At 39.6% G+C, this 12,091-nt stretch overlaps 1 protein-coding gene across 2 annotated transcripts; it reads right to left on the bottom strand.

Moving 5' to 3' along the window:
- Positions 1 to 4,863: 4,863 nt before the first annotated feature.
- On the bottom strand, positions 4,864 to 11,808 carry NDUFAF5 (NADH:ubiquinone oxidoreductase complex assembly factor 5). Of its 2 annotated transcripts, XM_075707375.1 has the most exons (11): positions 11,539 to 11,808; positions 11,376 to 11,416; positions 10,608 to 10,671; positions 9,901 to 9,948; positions 9,698 to 9,801; positions 9,168 to 9,207; positions 7,582 to 7,779; positions 6,999 to 7,059; positions 5,652 to 5,735; positions 5,208 to 5,290; positions 4,864 to 5,064 (listed from the first exon to the last, which is right to left on the bottom strand). In XM_075707375.1, exons 1-11 carry the CDS (start codon positions 11,806 to 11,808, stop codon positions 4,978 to 4,980), a joined length of 1,080 nt encoding a protein of 359 aa, XP_075563490.1. In that variant the 3' UTR covers positions 4,864 to 4,977. The 2 variants fall into 2 exon arrangements, with proteins under 2 accessions (XP_075563490.1, XP_075563491.1); XM_075707376.1 differs by lacking the exons at positions 9,168 to 9,207; positions 9,901 to 9,948; positions 10,608 to 10,671; positions 11,376 to 11,416; positions 11,539 to 11,808 and having other exon boundaries at positions 9,698 to 9,733.
- Positions 11,809 to 12,091: the final 283 nt, after the last annotated feature.

Here is a 12,091-nt window from a genome sequence, read left to right as displayed (position 1 = left end):
TGGATAGTATCTCCATAGAATAAGTGATTTCTTAATATTAGGGTACTTCACTGTAGAAGTAAAAAGTTTAATTGACATGGTTTGAAGCTCTAATCTTAATGCGTGTACTGAGTAAAACAGTCACTTTTTTTAGGTTGCTCATTTGGCTAAAAAGGTGGTATTATATACAGCAATAATGTATCCAACGTGTTTCTGTCCCTGTAGTTTTGCCATCTATGAAACCAGGTATTATATTTGATCAGAAGTATGGAAATTTCATAGTAAATACATCTATGCACAAGGATAGTTTTATTCTTTGTTTTCTTAGTGTACTCACACAAACTCTGGGTGCAATATTAAAAGAATAGGTCAATGATCAGAAGTCACACATAACGTGCAGATCCCAACTTCAAGTTGCAGTTCTACTTGTACAAAGTGTAAGGAATCTCTACAGAATGCAGAAAAACAAATGCATGAATTGGGATTCATTAGAGCAGCAAAAATGAAGCTTCCTTGTTTTACGCATCATCATTAGAAAATTGCTATATTGTGATACATTCCGGCCTATCATGACTGCTTTGAGGCCAAGTAAGATTCCCCAGCGTTTGTCACCACTGCTCCAACGTAAGGTTCCAAACAGAAACATTTCTTCCAAGAAGGACGTAGTCTCGTACTTTATAAATGTACCTTGTACCCCAAGAAACAGCTCAAATCGTGGGGGAAATCCACACAGCCTCCTCTTGGCAAAAAAAGACTGGAAAACATCAGCTGCCAAGATAGAAATACAAACGTAATGTGTGTGAACAGAATATCCAGAACTGAGCAGGTGTTTGCTCAAAGTCTGGTAAGACTGAAAATGAAGACAACCACCAGCCACGTTAAGCAGTAACCAGGCAGTTACCAAGAGACCTTGGGTAGGAAAAAAGTCAGCCTAAAATCAAGTATCAAAAGCACTAACATTTCTAACAGTGAGAAGAAAGAAGCAGTCAAAACTGGTCTGACGTGGAGAAGATGCCCTCCTGGCATCTCAAGCTCTGCTGAGGCCTGAAGGAGCGCCCTCCCCAGCAGCCAGGAGTAGCCTGCGTGCCTGCCAGTGGGCTGACAGTACAGGGCGCAAGAAGCACTGACCACTCCTGGGGCGTCTGCACATCACCTCCTGGGGTGCTATCCCAACAGGGGGGTGCGTTAGTGGAGCACAGGGAACAGCGCAGGTAGCGTGCAGCTACAGCATCCACGTCTCCAGAGATGTGTATAAATACGATAATACTCCTAGAAGGGTGGGCTCTTATAATACAAACCTCCTGTTAAAAGCATAGAGGTGAACACGTAACTGCAAACTTGTGGGGGATTGCTGTAAAAGGGCATTTAGATATCTGAAGGTGTTTACTAAGGTTTTGCAAATCATTGTAATTTGTAATTTTGTAGAGTCATTTATCTGTTATATTGCTGCTATTAATCCTGCAAGTATAGTTCATGCACTAACAGTAAATTACAAGCTATTATTAGATCAACAAACCACTTTAATTCTAACTTGATTTAAGCCACAAGTTGTTTTCCCCTACAACAAGCACATGCACTCTCTTCAGCGTTTCCTACCTCACACCGATACGCAGCCTTTGGCTAAAATTTAACTGTCTCGTGTTTTTCTTTTTCTTTATTCTCTTTTTACTTTTCCTTCACCTGAGGGCACCTGAGATATTCAGGAAATCAACCAGCTACCTATACAGGTCACATTTGCTTCAGTACTCTGACTGATTCCAATCCAACTACTACAGTAACTGTACTCGCCCAAAATTATGGCTCCAAAACCTCGACCAAAATAGATCATGTCTTCCAAAAGTGGCTATTACGTTCTTGGGTTAGGCAAATGAAAATTTAAAATTTAAAAGGTTTAACATATATGCTAACTTTCTTAATGTGGCTTCTTGAACATGATGTTCTAATGAATTGAATCCACTAGATGAGATCTTTGCATCAGGAAATTCCAATTAAACACCATATGAAAGATGGCATGTTTCTCCCCCCGCAACTGACAAAGTTTAGTTTTAGCCTACTTCTAGAAAACACTGGAAAAAGTGTCATTCATATTTATTTCTTCTTTAGGCAGAGTAAAAAAATACAGTTAAATTTCATATTGTATGGTTCACTTCTGTACTTCTGCTGATGACATTTTTATAAATTAGAGGTAATCAAGAATCCTTTCCCACATTTTAACTTCACAAATTCTCAGAGTCTTTTGAAACCATAAGACTGGCAAAATCTAATGCCTGGGTTACAAAATGTAGAGCCTCATTACCATCCCTGTATCTTAAGCAGACTTGCATAAAACTATGCATTGACAGATCTTGTAATCAAAGACACTGAACAAGCATGCAAACTGATCTGTGACTCAGAACCTTTTTGAGGCTCAAAAATACTAACGTTCATTAAGTGTAAATGTACTGCTTCTAAGCTTTTTCTTATTTGTGAGCTCCTAACTTTTGATTAGTCAAAATAACAATCTCCCAGAATTCTTTTTCCATTCTTCTGTAATCAGGAGAAAAAACATTCTGTATTATGCATAAAGATTTTTAAAACCAACTAAGCTTACAAGAGACATTATGTCACCTTAGCAACTACTTTTTAGAAGTTACTTACTCTTCAAAAGCTGATTTTTAACTTGCACTTAAAAATAATTTCTAGACTAGCAACTGGCAACCACATTTTTCTTCATTACTCTTTTAGAAAGCCATAAAGACTTCAATCTGAAAAAGAGAATTAAAATATTACAGAGCCTATGTGACAAAAATGTGTTCATAGTAAACTGTTTTCAAAGCTATTCATTCAAGTACCATGCAAAGAAAGTGACTAGCGGAAACCAGAGCAACCTAGAATTCCAAGAAGAAATACTACAGGGAAAAAAAAAAATAATTGCAGTTAAAAAGACACATAAAAGGCAGTTATTCAAATATAGGCAGCCAGGGAAATGAACACCTTAGCTGTCAGTTGCATGCCCCCTAATTCCAACCAACGCTGCTCCAATGCCATATTTATTACTCCTCACTTCTACTACTCCATAGCCCTCTTCCAAGTTAACAGAGTATCTAAATGTTTTGGTCCCCCCCCACCAAGTGCTAGGAACAAAACTACTCTTCTATTTCTCCCTGTTCAGAAGGTACATTTCCCCATTACCAAACCACATTCTTACCTACTTTACTGTTTACATATTCCATCCCTGGAATATGGAATCAAAGAACTGGAAATCCTTCCTTTATTCTGTAACTTAACTGAGTGCTTCAAGCAAGCACAGTAGGAGCACTTCTCTAGTTAACATTTACCCAGCACATACCACCTCCTCATTCCCTTAACACATCTGAGTCACAACCACCAGCTCAAGTGACTACAAATTAACCTACTAAAGCAAAAATGCATAAAGTTACAGTCATCTGACACGTAATTTCATAGAAACCTACATCTAGGAAACTGGAAAGCTTCCCCTTGAAATAAGTGCATTTTATTTAAGCCAGAGAAGATCTGTAGAGATGCAGCATCTTGTATCAAGTCCATTGATGCACTATTTAAAAAAAAAAAAAAAAAAAAAAAAGCAGGCTTTCAGAGAAGCAAGCTCTTGTTTTAGATTTAGTCTTAAGATGGCTATAAAGGTTATCAGTCCACTTACAGCCTCTTCCTCTTTTTCCAGGAGGGTTCTTTTCTAAGGAAAATGAAAGATGAACTCATTTCCTTTGAATAACTATGGGTTAGGCTTGTAAGCAAAAGCAGGACAGAATTTTCCTACCCTCCTTATCATGATGTTTTGTACCTTCTCTGCCCATTTCTTTTTCAAAGTCAAAGCCTGGTAGGTAAAATAAAGCCCCAAATTAGGCCCTTAAATTGATCTTCTAGCCAGCGGAATACTGCATGAATAGTTTATTTTTTAAACAGCACTTCTGTTATTTTGAAAATTGAACATTGTTAAGCAGTAGGAGGTAACTTCAATATCTGTGCTAGTCTTTGAATCATAATTCAGTAATCCTTGACAGAATATGAAGGCTTCTGCCTACCTTGCCTATTTGGTCTGTGCCACACCATTCTGTCAAACTCCACCTGCTGGATAATCTTAAAACAAGCCTAGAGAAGATTTCATTTCACCAGTATTGACACCTAGACACAAGGAGAAAACTGACTGAATGGTATACCTGATTATATATTCTTCATGCTTTTCTTTTCTACCATTCGCTATCAGTAATACAATCAAGTGAAATCTCTGGGTAGATATTTTTTCTAAACACCTCAGGTTAATGGGCGATATTTGTAACTAATATCAGTGTCTGGTAACGCAGTTACATACAAAAAACGTCATAGCTCCATGTCATAGCTAAGGAGAAAAGAGTATACTCCACGTTTTTCCGCCACTGATAATAGAAAAGCAGAAAGTAACATGTAAATGTCATTTTTTACTACTATTTAGAAAAGTATCATCATTAATTTTTCAAATGCTATGACATAAAACAGGTAAAAAAAGCCATGGAACTCCAAAACAGTAACAACTCCAGAGAATGCCAGTTCTAAGCTAATGAACTAATTTGAAACATACACATCCATCCAAATGCTAGTGACTTTTCTGCTTGCTAGCCCTTTCAGTAAATTAAGTCAAATCACGATACATACATTCTGTTAGAGCTACAATGAAGCATCCAACTTTATGGCTGAGCTCTACTATTTGTGTTCAGAAACATTTCTAGCTTTGGGGCTTGAAGAGGCGTTACATTTGAGAATAGTAATTTAATCAAAAGTTGGGAGAGCACGTAGTCACTTAGAATACTGCTCAAATATTTCTCTAGAAAAAAAATGAACACCATTTTACACAGCTGATGATGTAGCATAGGCAGTAAAAACCCAAAAAACCCTGCTGCGTGCAGATTATTATTTCAGAGTATCGTCACAAAATAAACACAAGTGAAGACTATCTGCAGTGAGAAGTTTTATAGAAGCTTCAAAACTATTATTTCTGATGAAGAACTATTTCTTTCCTCTTGAAAGAATTCCACCTATTTTTGCCAGATCTCCAAATGAAACTGTTGCAGAACCTCTCTGCGCTGGTCTTGCCTAAGAAATAAAAGAAGAAAAAAAAAAAAAATTTTTTTTATATATAGGGCTAATTTTAAGTGAAAATATTTTGTAAAAAGCTTTTAAAGCACCAGTAATTTAAAAAGTACCTTCAAACAGAAAATAGTTCAGTTTCATGTTACCTGTGATTCATGGAACTTCCAGCCAATCATGTAGTAGATCTGAAACGTGGCAGGCACTGAGCCATCGCTATTTCCATACATTTCTGTCAGGGCAGGAAGGGAGAGGAAAAGAAAAGGTACACAGAATGTCAGTTCTAAGAAATACTTAGTTCTCAGAACATTAGAACTAAGTATGACATATTCATCATAATGACTCTTGGTGAAAGACTTGGGACAATAGAAATATCTCATACTGGTGCATTGACATGGTTCAAAACCTGTCACTACAATTAAGGTTAAAAATATCTGTATGGTAATGATATTTTGTTCTGTACCAAAATGGTGGGGGTTTTTGGGTGGTGGAGGTTTTGTTTGTTTGTTTTTACACAGAAGTCAGAGAAAAAGACATAGAAAATATGTTCTTAAAGTCATTTCAGATTAACTCTTTATCTCCCAAATACTTACCTCGATATATTGCAGCAGCTGCCAACATTGTCTCCCTGTGTAGCAGCGGTTTTCTATTCCAAGAGCAATTACTTTCCCCCATACCTAAAAATATGGTTTAGCTTTAAGAAAAAGAAGATACAGCATATACCATGAGTTAAGTGTCATGCACTAATGACAGATCTTTACTAAACCAAAATAAGTACAGAATCCTCTGAATCTTGCTGTAAGAGAGAACAACACACTGCAAATAATTAGGCAAGTTTCTTACCTACAAGAATCAAAGCCTTTTAATGCCAATGCTTTGCAATTTACAGTTTGTATTGCTAGGAATGATTTCAAATTATTACTTCTTCAGCCTGAATCTGCAAACATTTAGGTTTTCTAGTATAATTTGTTTTAAGCATGAGTACAATGTGTTTATTCAGACACACAACTCAAACATTTTTTGAACAGATAAGCATCAAAATGAGTATCCCAAGAGATTTTTAATAAGAAATAAAATAACCACAATTCTAATCTCTTTAATCACTTACTACATCTGAATGTTTCTGCAGAGAATGGAAGTTTTATTTCCATTAAGGAATTACTCTAAACAACAGCAGCTGATCCAGTGTAAGAAGATGCACTGAATTGCTCTGTAGGTAACAACTGACTGCGTATGAATGACTACTTTACAATCCATGACAAATGCAATCAGAATACTAACTCAATTGTTAAGCATCACAATTGTTTTTTGCTTCCTCAGCAGACTCCAATTTGAGGTTCTATTTATTCTCATTCCAAAGCAATTTCCTGAATGTCCTGATAATTAGGGAGGCTCGCAGGAAAAGTTAGTATGTAGGATATATGTTTCTGTCTCCCTTTCAGGGCTTTTCAGCAGCTTACACTGAACAGGCTCACAAAGAATGGGAATACAAGGGAAGCAGAAGATTCATAGCAGGCCACAAAGTAGCAAATCTTTGACTTCTGCTTCCCAACACAAATCTGCCAATAGGCATAGTCTCCTGACTCACTAGAGATCAGGAAAAAAAAGTAATGCTCCCACTGTTACAGTAAGTTTTTTTTTTTTTAAAGGAAGAAATTTTTTATGATGAGGATGGTAAAACACTGGAACAGGTTGCCCAGAGAGGTGGTAGATGCCCCATCCCTGGAAACATTCAAGGTCAGGCTGGACGGGGCTCTGAGCAACCTGGTCTAGTTGAAGCTGTCCCTGCTCATTGCAGGGGGGTTGGGCTAGATGACCTTTAAAGGTCCCTTCCAACCCAAACTATTCTATGATTTGGAGTTAAGGAACACAGTGAAACTCTTCTGTGTCTGCATCACTGGCATAGAAAACATTGATGTTTCCACAAAGTATATACTTGCCTTGCAAGTCTTCCATAACCTCAAACAACCCTGGGTAGTTGACTTGAATTTCATCAGTATCCTAAGAGAATTGAGAAGCTTAGTTTTAGAGCATATCAAGCTAGAACAGTAGCATTATGCTAGCCTTCAGAGCTGCTAATGGATTATTCATCTGCTATTTCTGTTCAAGCTGCGTATTTCTCAGAAGAATATACTGTCTTAACATTTCTAAAAAGTTCTGTTTAGTAGCCCAAATGCAATTAAATTTTAATTGAAATGCCATTTTCTTCTTGGTTTTAAAAGAAACAGCAAGAGTGTCTAAAGTTTTTTCAAGCAGGTCTAACATACTCTGACATTTCTCCAAGAAGACCATCCAAATTCTACTAGGCCACTAGCCAAAGATACACTTCAGTTGGTTTCATTAATCACACTGAAGCCGAGAGCAGAGGCAGTCCAGGCTACTTCAGAAACTTATTCAGCAAGGTGCACAACATGCAGAAGGAAGCGGTACATTACTAATACATTCGTAAACAGTATTTTTTATCTACCAGCAGCTCTGATGTTCTGGATTGTTCTGCCTGATTGTTCTGTTATTTAAAATTACCACAGTCAGGGTGTTAAAGCCAGCTCTCGACAGCAGATGTCCCAAATCAGAGACAGCAGTGAACGGTGATACGTGAGGAGAAAATCCCCCTTCCCTCTCCAATTCTGCTAGCTGCAAAGAGCAGCGAAGCTCATACAGAGTGTCTCCTCCCAGCATGGCACCAATGAATACTCCATCTGGCTTAAGCACTTGGTGAATCTACAACACAGGAAAAAAAAAAGTTTTTTTGTTATTAAGCCTATGTAACTAAGAAGTTCTCAGGACCTTTTTTTTAAATGAACTTAAAAGAAATCATTTTAATAGTTGTAATAGGTTTTTAACATTGACTGTATTCTGACAGGCAAGCTTCACCAAAGCTTTTGGTAACACTGCAACTAAATAATCTGTCTGAAAAAGAAACTATTTGTTCTTAAGAAAGAGCGCATCCCCAGAAATTACACTTAAGAGTCAGGAAACGCAAAAGGCACTGTGGAAATCTAGGGTAAAACTATTTTCAATGGGATACTCCTAAAACAATATCCCCAATTTACTTCTGAAAATAAGGTAGATTAAGACACTTTCTGCTTACTTTTAGTTTCTCAGATGAGGGCAGCAAAAATACTCTTTAATGGCTTGATTTAAGAGAAATGGAGGCCTTAGTTTCCTATAGTGATCATTGCACTTCTGAATGCACAACAGAGTAATGCAACTCTTATTATGTCTACCCCTGCTTATTTTTAACTAGCCAGAATAGCAATATCATGACTCAAACGCAGAGGTTGACAAACTGCTTTCTTGTCTACCAAGTTCTAGCCCCCTTCTTACTGAGAAAGCCAACAAATTCATACTTTCTTTTTCCCTTAAGAATTGGCAATGATCCCTGGTTTAGATATCCAGAAGAGCCATATTACCTAATCAGGCTAACAAGACAGCAAAAGCTACAGTTTACCTTACTAACTTGAAACAAAAGCCTTTTAAACAGGTTTTTAATTAAGTATTGATCAAGCTACCTTTTCCATGCTAATAAAGAAGCCTTTAAGGCAGTTTCCGTTAGTTAAAGCCAGTAATCCCGAAGTAGGAAATGAGCATTTACGATAAAAGTTGGCCAAGAACCCCAGTTCCCTCCCCTTTGTGGGACATTATAATGAGTCAGTTACTTTTACCGTGGAGGTAAAAATATTTGACACTCCATAAAATACTTAAATTCCAGAGAAAATGTCTTGAAGTACTGAATGCATTCCAATTTCTATTTTTATTATTTCCATAACAGCAGGGTACTCCTATTCATACTAGCAGGTGATAGAATAGCACTATAACAAATGACCAATTTGAAATAAATGAAAACACAACAAACTAGTTAAAATATTCCTTGCTCTTGCTCCCAAGTTAGCTGATTTGAAAAAAGGTTTTCACTTGCAGGAAGGAGCTGAAATAACCCTGAATCAGATTTTTTTTCAGTAACAGTTTCAGTTTTCCAATAAAAAATACTTGTGTGCAACACGAGCTATTTCTATACCCCTTATTTAAAGATGACCTGGAAATACAGAGTGCTCTGAATGCAATTAATGGCAAGTGTTGATTTTTAGTATTAAAAACCAGTTTCTTACCTCTCTAAAAGCTTTAGGAAGGTCATTCACCCAATGCAAACTGAAATAACAGAAGCGTACATTTTATAATTGTATATTAAATAAAATTTAGGAAATGCAAATAATTGTTACATTACCTAAGTACGTTTCAGAAGCCAGACCAACGAACTAGTTTCTCAAACTGCAAAAGTTCTGAAATGCCTGCCCTAAAAGTGGTACTAAATAAAAAAGTTTGTATGAATAGCTGTTTGGATTTTTTTTCTTTTTTTCCTGAAGCTGAGAAGGTGGAAGTCCTGGAGACTAGTTTGTCAAAACGCAGGAAAGAAAGAAGCTATATGTGTTCTGAAGGAAAAACAAACAAACCAGTAAGAGCCACCAGGACAGCAGATTTTCCGAATGTACACTAATATTAACTATGCAAGTACATTTCTTATTGCTGTTTAATGGACCATTAGTAGTTCTCTTTTTTCTTCCTTAAAGTTACTCTGAAAAGAACATTATTTTGCATCTTTAGCTAAAAAATAAAATGTAAATAAATGATTATCACATACCTTAAGCTGCTAATAACAAGATCAAACGTATCTTCTTTGAAAGGAAGGAATTCCTCATCAGCTACAACCTTGACCGTAGGGATTTCAGATTCTACAGCATTCTTCTAATGTTGGGTTAGAAGAAAAACAACATCAGAAACTCACTTCTTTTGCTTTCCCGTATTATGGAATTGAAGCACATGAGCATTCAGAAAGCTACTTACTAAAGCATTCTCTGCAATATCAACTTGAATAAGTTTTTCAATGGTTTCCTGAAAAAAAATTTTAATAGTCTATGAAATATTTAAGTTGTCTTACAAGTTCACATTAGCCATTTTTTGGAACGCTTACACATATTTATAAGAAGTTAGAAGGAATCACTCTAATAAATCTCTTTGATAAAACTTTACGTAAAGCAGAAAGCATTTTTCCCCCCAACATAATAATTGCTCCCACAGAGAACAGCTGAGGTAAAACAAAAAACACATTCTGCATTTTTACATGTAAGTTCAGTCAGATATAAACCATGGATTAAGAGCCACTGAAGTACCTTTACTTACAACACCGTTCAGCAGGGGTAAACTGCTCACCCTTTAGAAGTCTCCATAATGATACTTCTCTTTAATAACTAAGTGCATCCAACAAATATTGATCGAAAAATATGCACCTCCCTACTCAATACTAAAGGTTACCTGTCATACAACAGATAGCTTGCCTTGCACTACTATCTGTCTAGTCTTTGGTGACAATATAACAGACTGCATAACACACATCTTTGGACTGTAGCTACAGATATGAGAGGAAAAAAAAAAAAAGAAGTTAGCTCATCAAGATTCAGAGGATTGTTTTAAGTTACAATAGAGCCCTATCTGAAAACAGAGGAATAAATACACCTGTATTTTAAACACTTTGAAGTATGAAGAGACAGTACCTTGGTTAAATGTTGAGCTATGTAACCTCTTCCAGAGCCAACATCCAAAGCGAGAGGAAATGTTCTAAAGGATAAGTTTAGCAACATAAAACATAATCAAGACTTAAGCTATTTTAAGTTTTAGCCTACGTTAAGTTTTGTCTGCTTGTTTCCCAACACCTTTTCGAACTAAACCCATCGAGCACGCTGCTGCGGTTACCACTACGAGAAAGCACAGAGAAAGGCGCTGACAAGGCAGCGTTTCTTCCCGAGGATCAGGTCCCCTGCCTGCACCCCAGCAGCTGCAGGGCAGTGTGCGGGGCAGGGAGCGGAGCCCCACTGAGAGTCATTTAGCTTGGAAAAGACCTTGAAGGTCATCCAGTCCAACCATTAACCTAACACTACCAAGTCCACCACTAAACCAATTAAGGGTTGATTGGTAATTTCATGTTTCCTGGTTTGGTGGCTGGATTATTTTTTAATGAAAGTGAAAACTAGGAATCATTAAGATTGGAAAGGACCTCTAAGATCATCAGTCCAACTGTCAACCCAACACCACCATGTCCCCTAAACCATGTCCCAGAGCGCTACATCTGCCTGTTTTCTGAACACTTCCAGGGATGGTGACTCCACCACCTCTCTGGGCAGCCTGTTCCAATGCTTGACTACCCTTTCCGTGAAGAAATTTTTCCTAATATCCCATCTAAACCTCCCCTGACACAGCTTAAGGCCATTTCCTCTCGTCCTATCACTTGTTACTTCACAGCTTTCCCCGGCGGCGAGGCTTACCTGGTGATGTCAAACACCCTGTCCGCTATCCTGCCGCCGACCTAGGGGGAAAGCCCGCCGGTCAGCGCCGCGGGGCAGCCCCGTCCCGTCCCCTCGGCGCCTGGCTGACGCCTCCCCCACCTTGCCGAGGGGGCCGCCCCGGGCCGCCGGCCGCCGCCCCCACCTCCTCCCGCAGGTAGTCGCACTTGGCGGGCTCGGCCTGCAGCGCCGCCCAGTTCTTCTGCTTCCGCTTCAGCCGCCGGTCGAAGGGGCTCAGCGCGCCCGAAGCCGAGGACGCGCCGGTGGGAGGAGAAGCGGCGGCCGCGGCCGGTCCCGACGGCGCCCAGAGCCAGCGACAGCCTCCGCCCCCCGCCCGCAGCACCGGGCGCCCGGGCCCCCTCAGGGCTCGCGCCCCAACGGCCGCCGCAGCGCCTCCAACGGCCGCAGCCCCCATGGCCTCAGCCGCGCGCCCGGCGCATGCGCGGGAAAATCCCGCCCCGCAGCCGCCCGGCTTGCCCTCGGCCCCCTCCGCGCATGCGCGCTGCCGCCCCGCCGCCAGCCTTCCCGCCGGTCGCGCCGCCTGATTGGTTGGGAGCGGTTTGTCCTGCCGCGGCTGCCGTAGCGCCGCCGGAAGTGGCTGCGTCGGCGCGTGACGGAGGGGGGTGGTGGGCCGCCGCGTGAGGGAGTGCGGCCGGGCGGCGAGGAGAAAGGAGGAGGAGGAGGAGGAAGAAGAAGAA

This window comes from Pelecanus crispus, chromosome 3 (assembly GCF_030463565.1).
Source record: "Pelecanus crispus isolate bPelCri1 chromosome 3, bPelCri1.pri, whole genome shotgun sequence".
Lineage (NCBI taxonomy): Eukaryota > Metazoa > Chordata > Aves > Pelecaniformes > Pelecanidae > Pelecanus > Pelecanus crispus.
The sequence above is the reverse complement of the archived record's forward strand: the minus strand, read 5'-3'. Positions and strand labels throughout refer to the sequence as shown.

Bases quoted from the DNA above. Each gene is read 5' to 3' on its own strand.
- NDUFAF5 (XM_075707375.1), bottom strand. From the start codon at position 11,808: ATGGGGGCTGCGGCCGTTGGAGGCGCTGCGGCGGCCGTTGGGGCGCGA. The intron at 9,208-9,697 runs GTATGTGATAAT...CTGTTATTTCAG, and splicing joins CTTGTTATTAGCAGCTTAAG to TTTGCATTGGGTGAATGACC. The intron at 5,065-5,207 runs GTAACATGAAAC...TTTATTTCTTAG, and splicing joins GGAAGTTCCATGAATCACAG to GCAAGACCAGCGCAGAGAGG.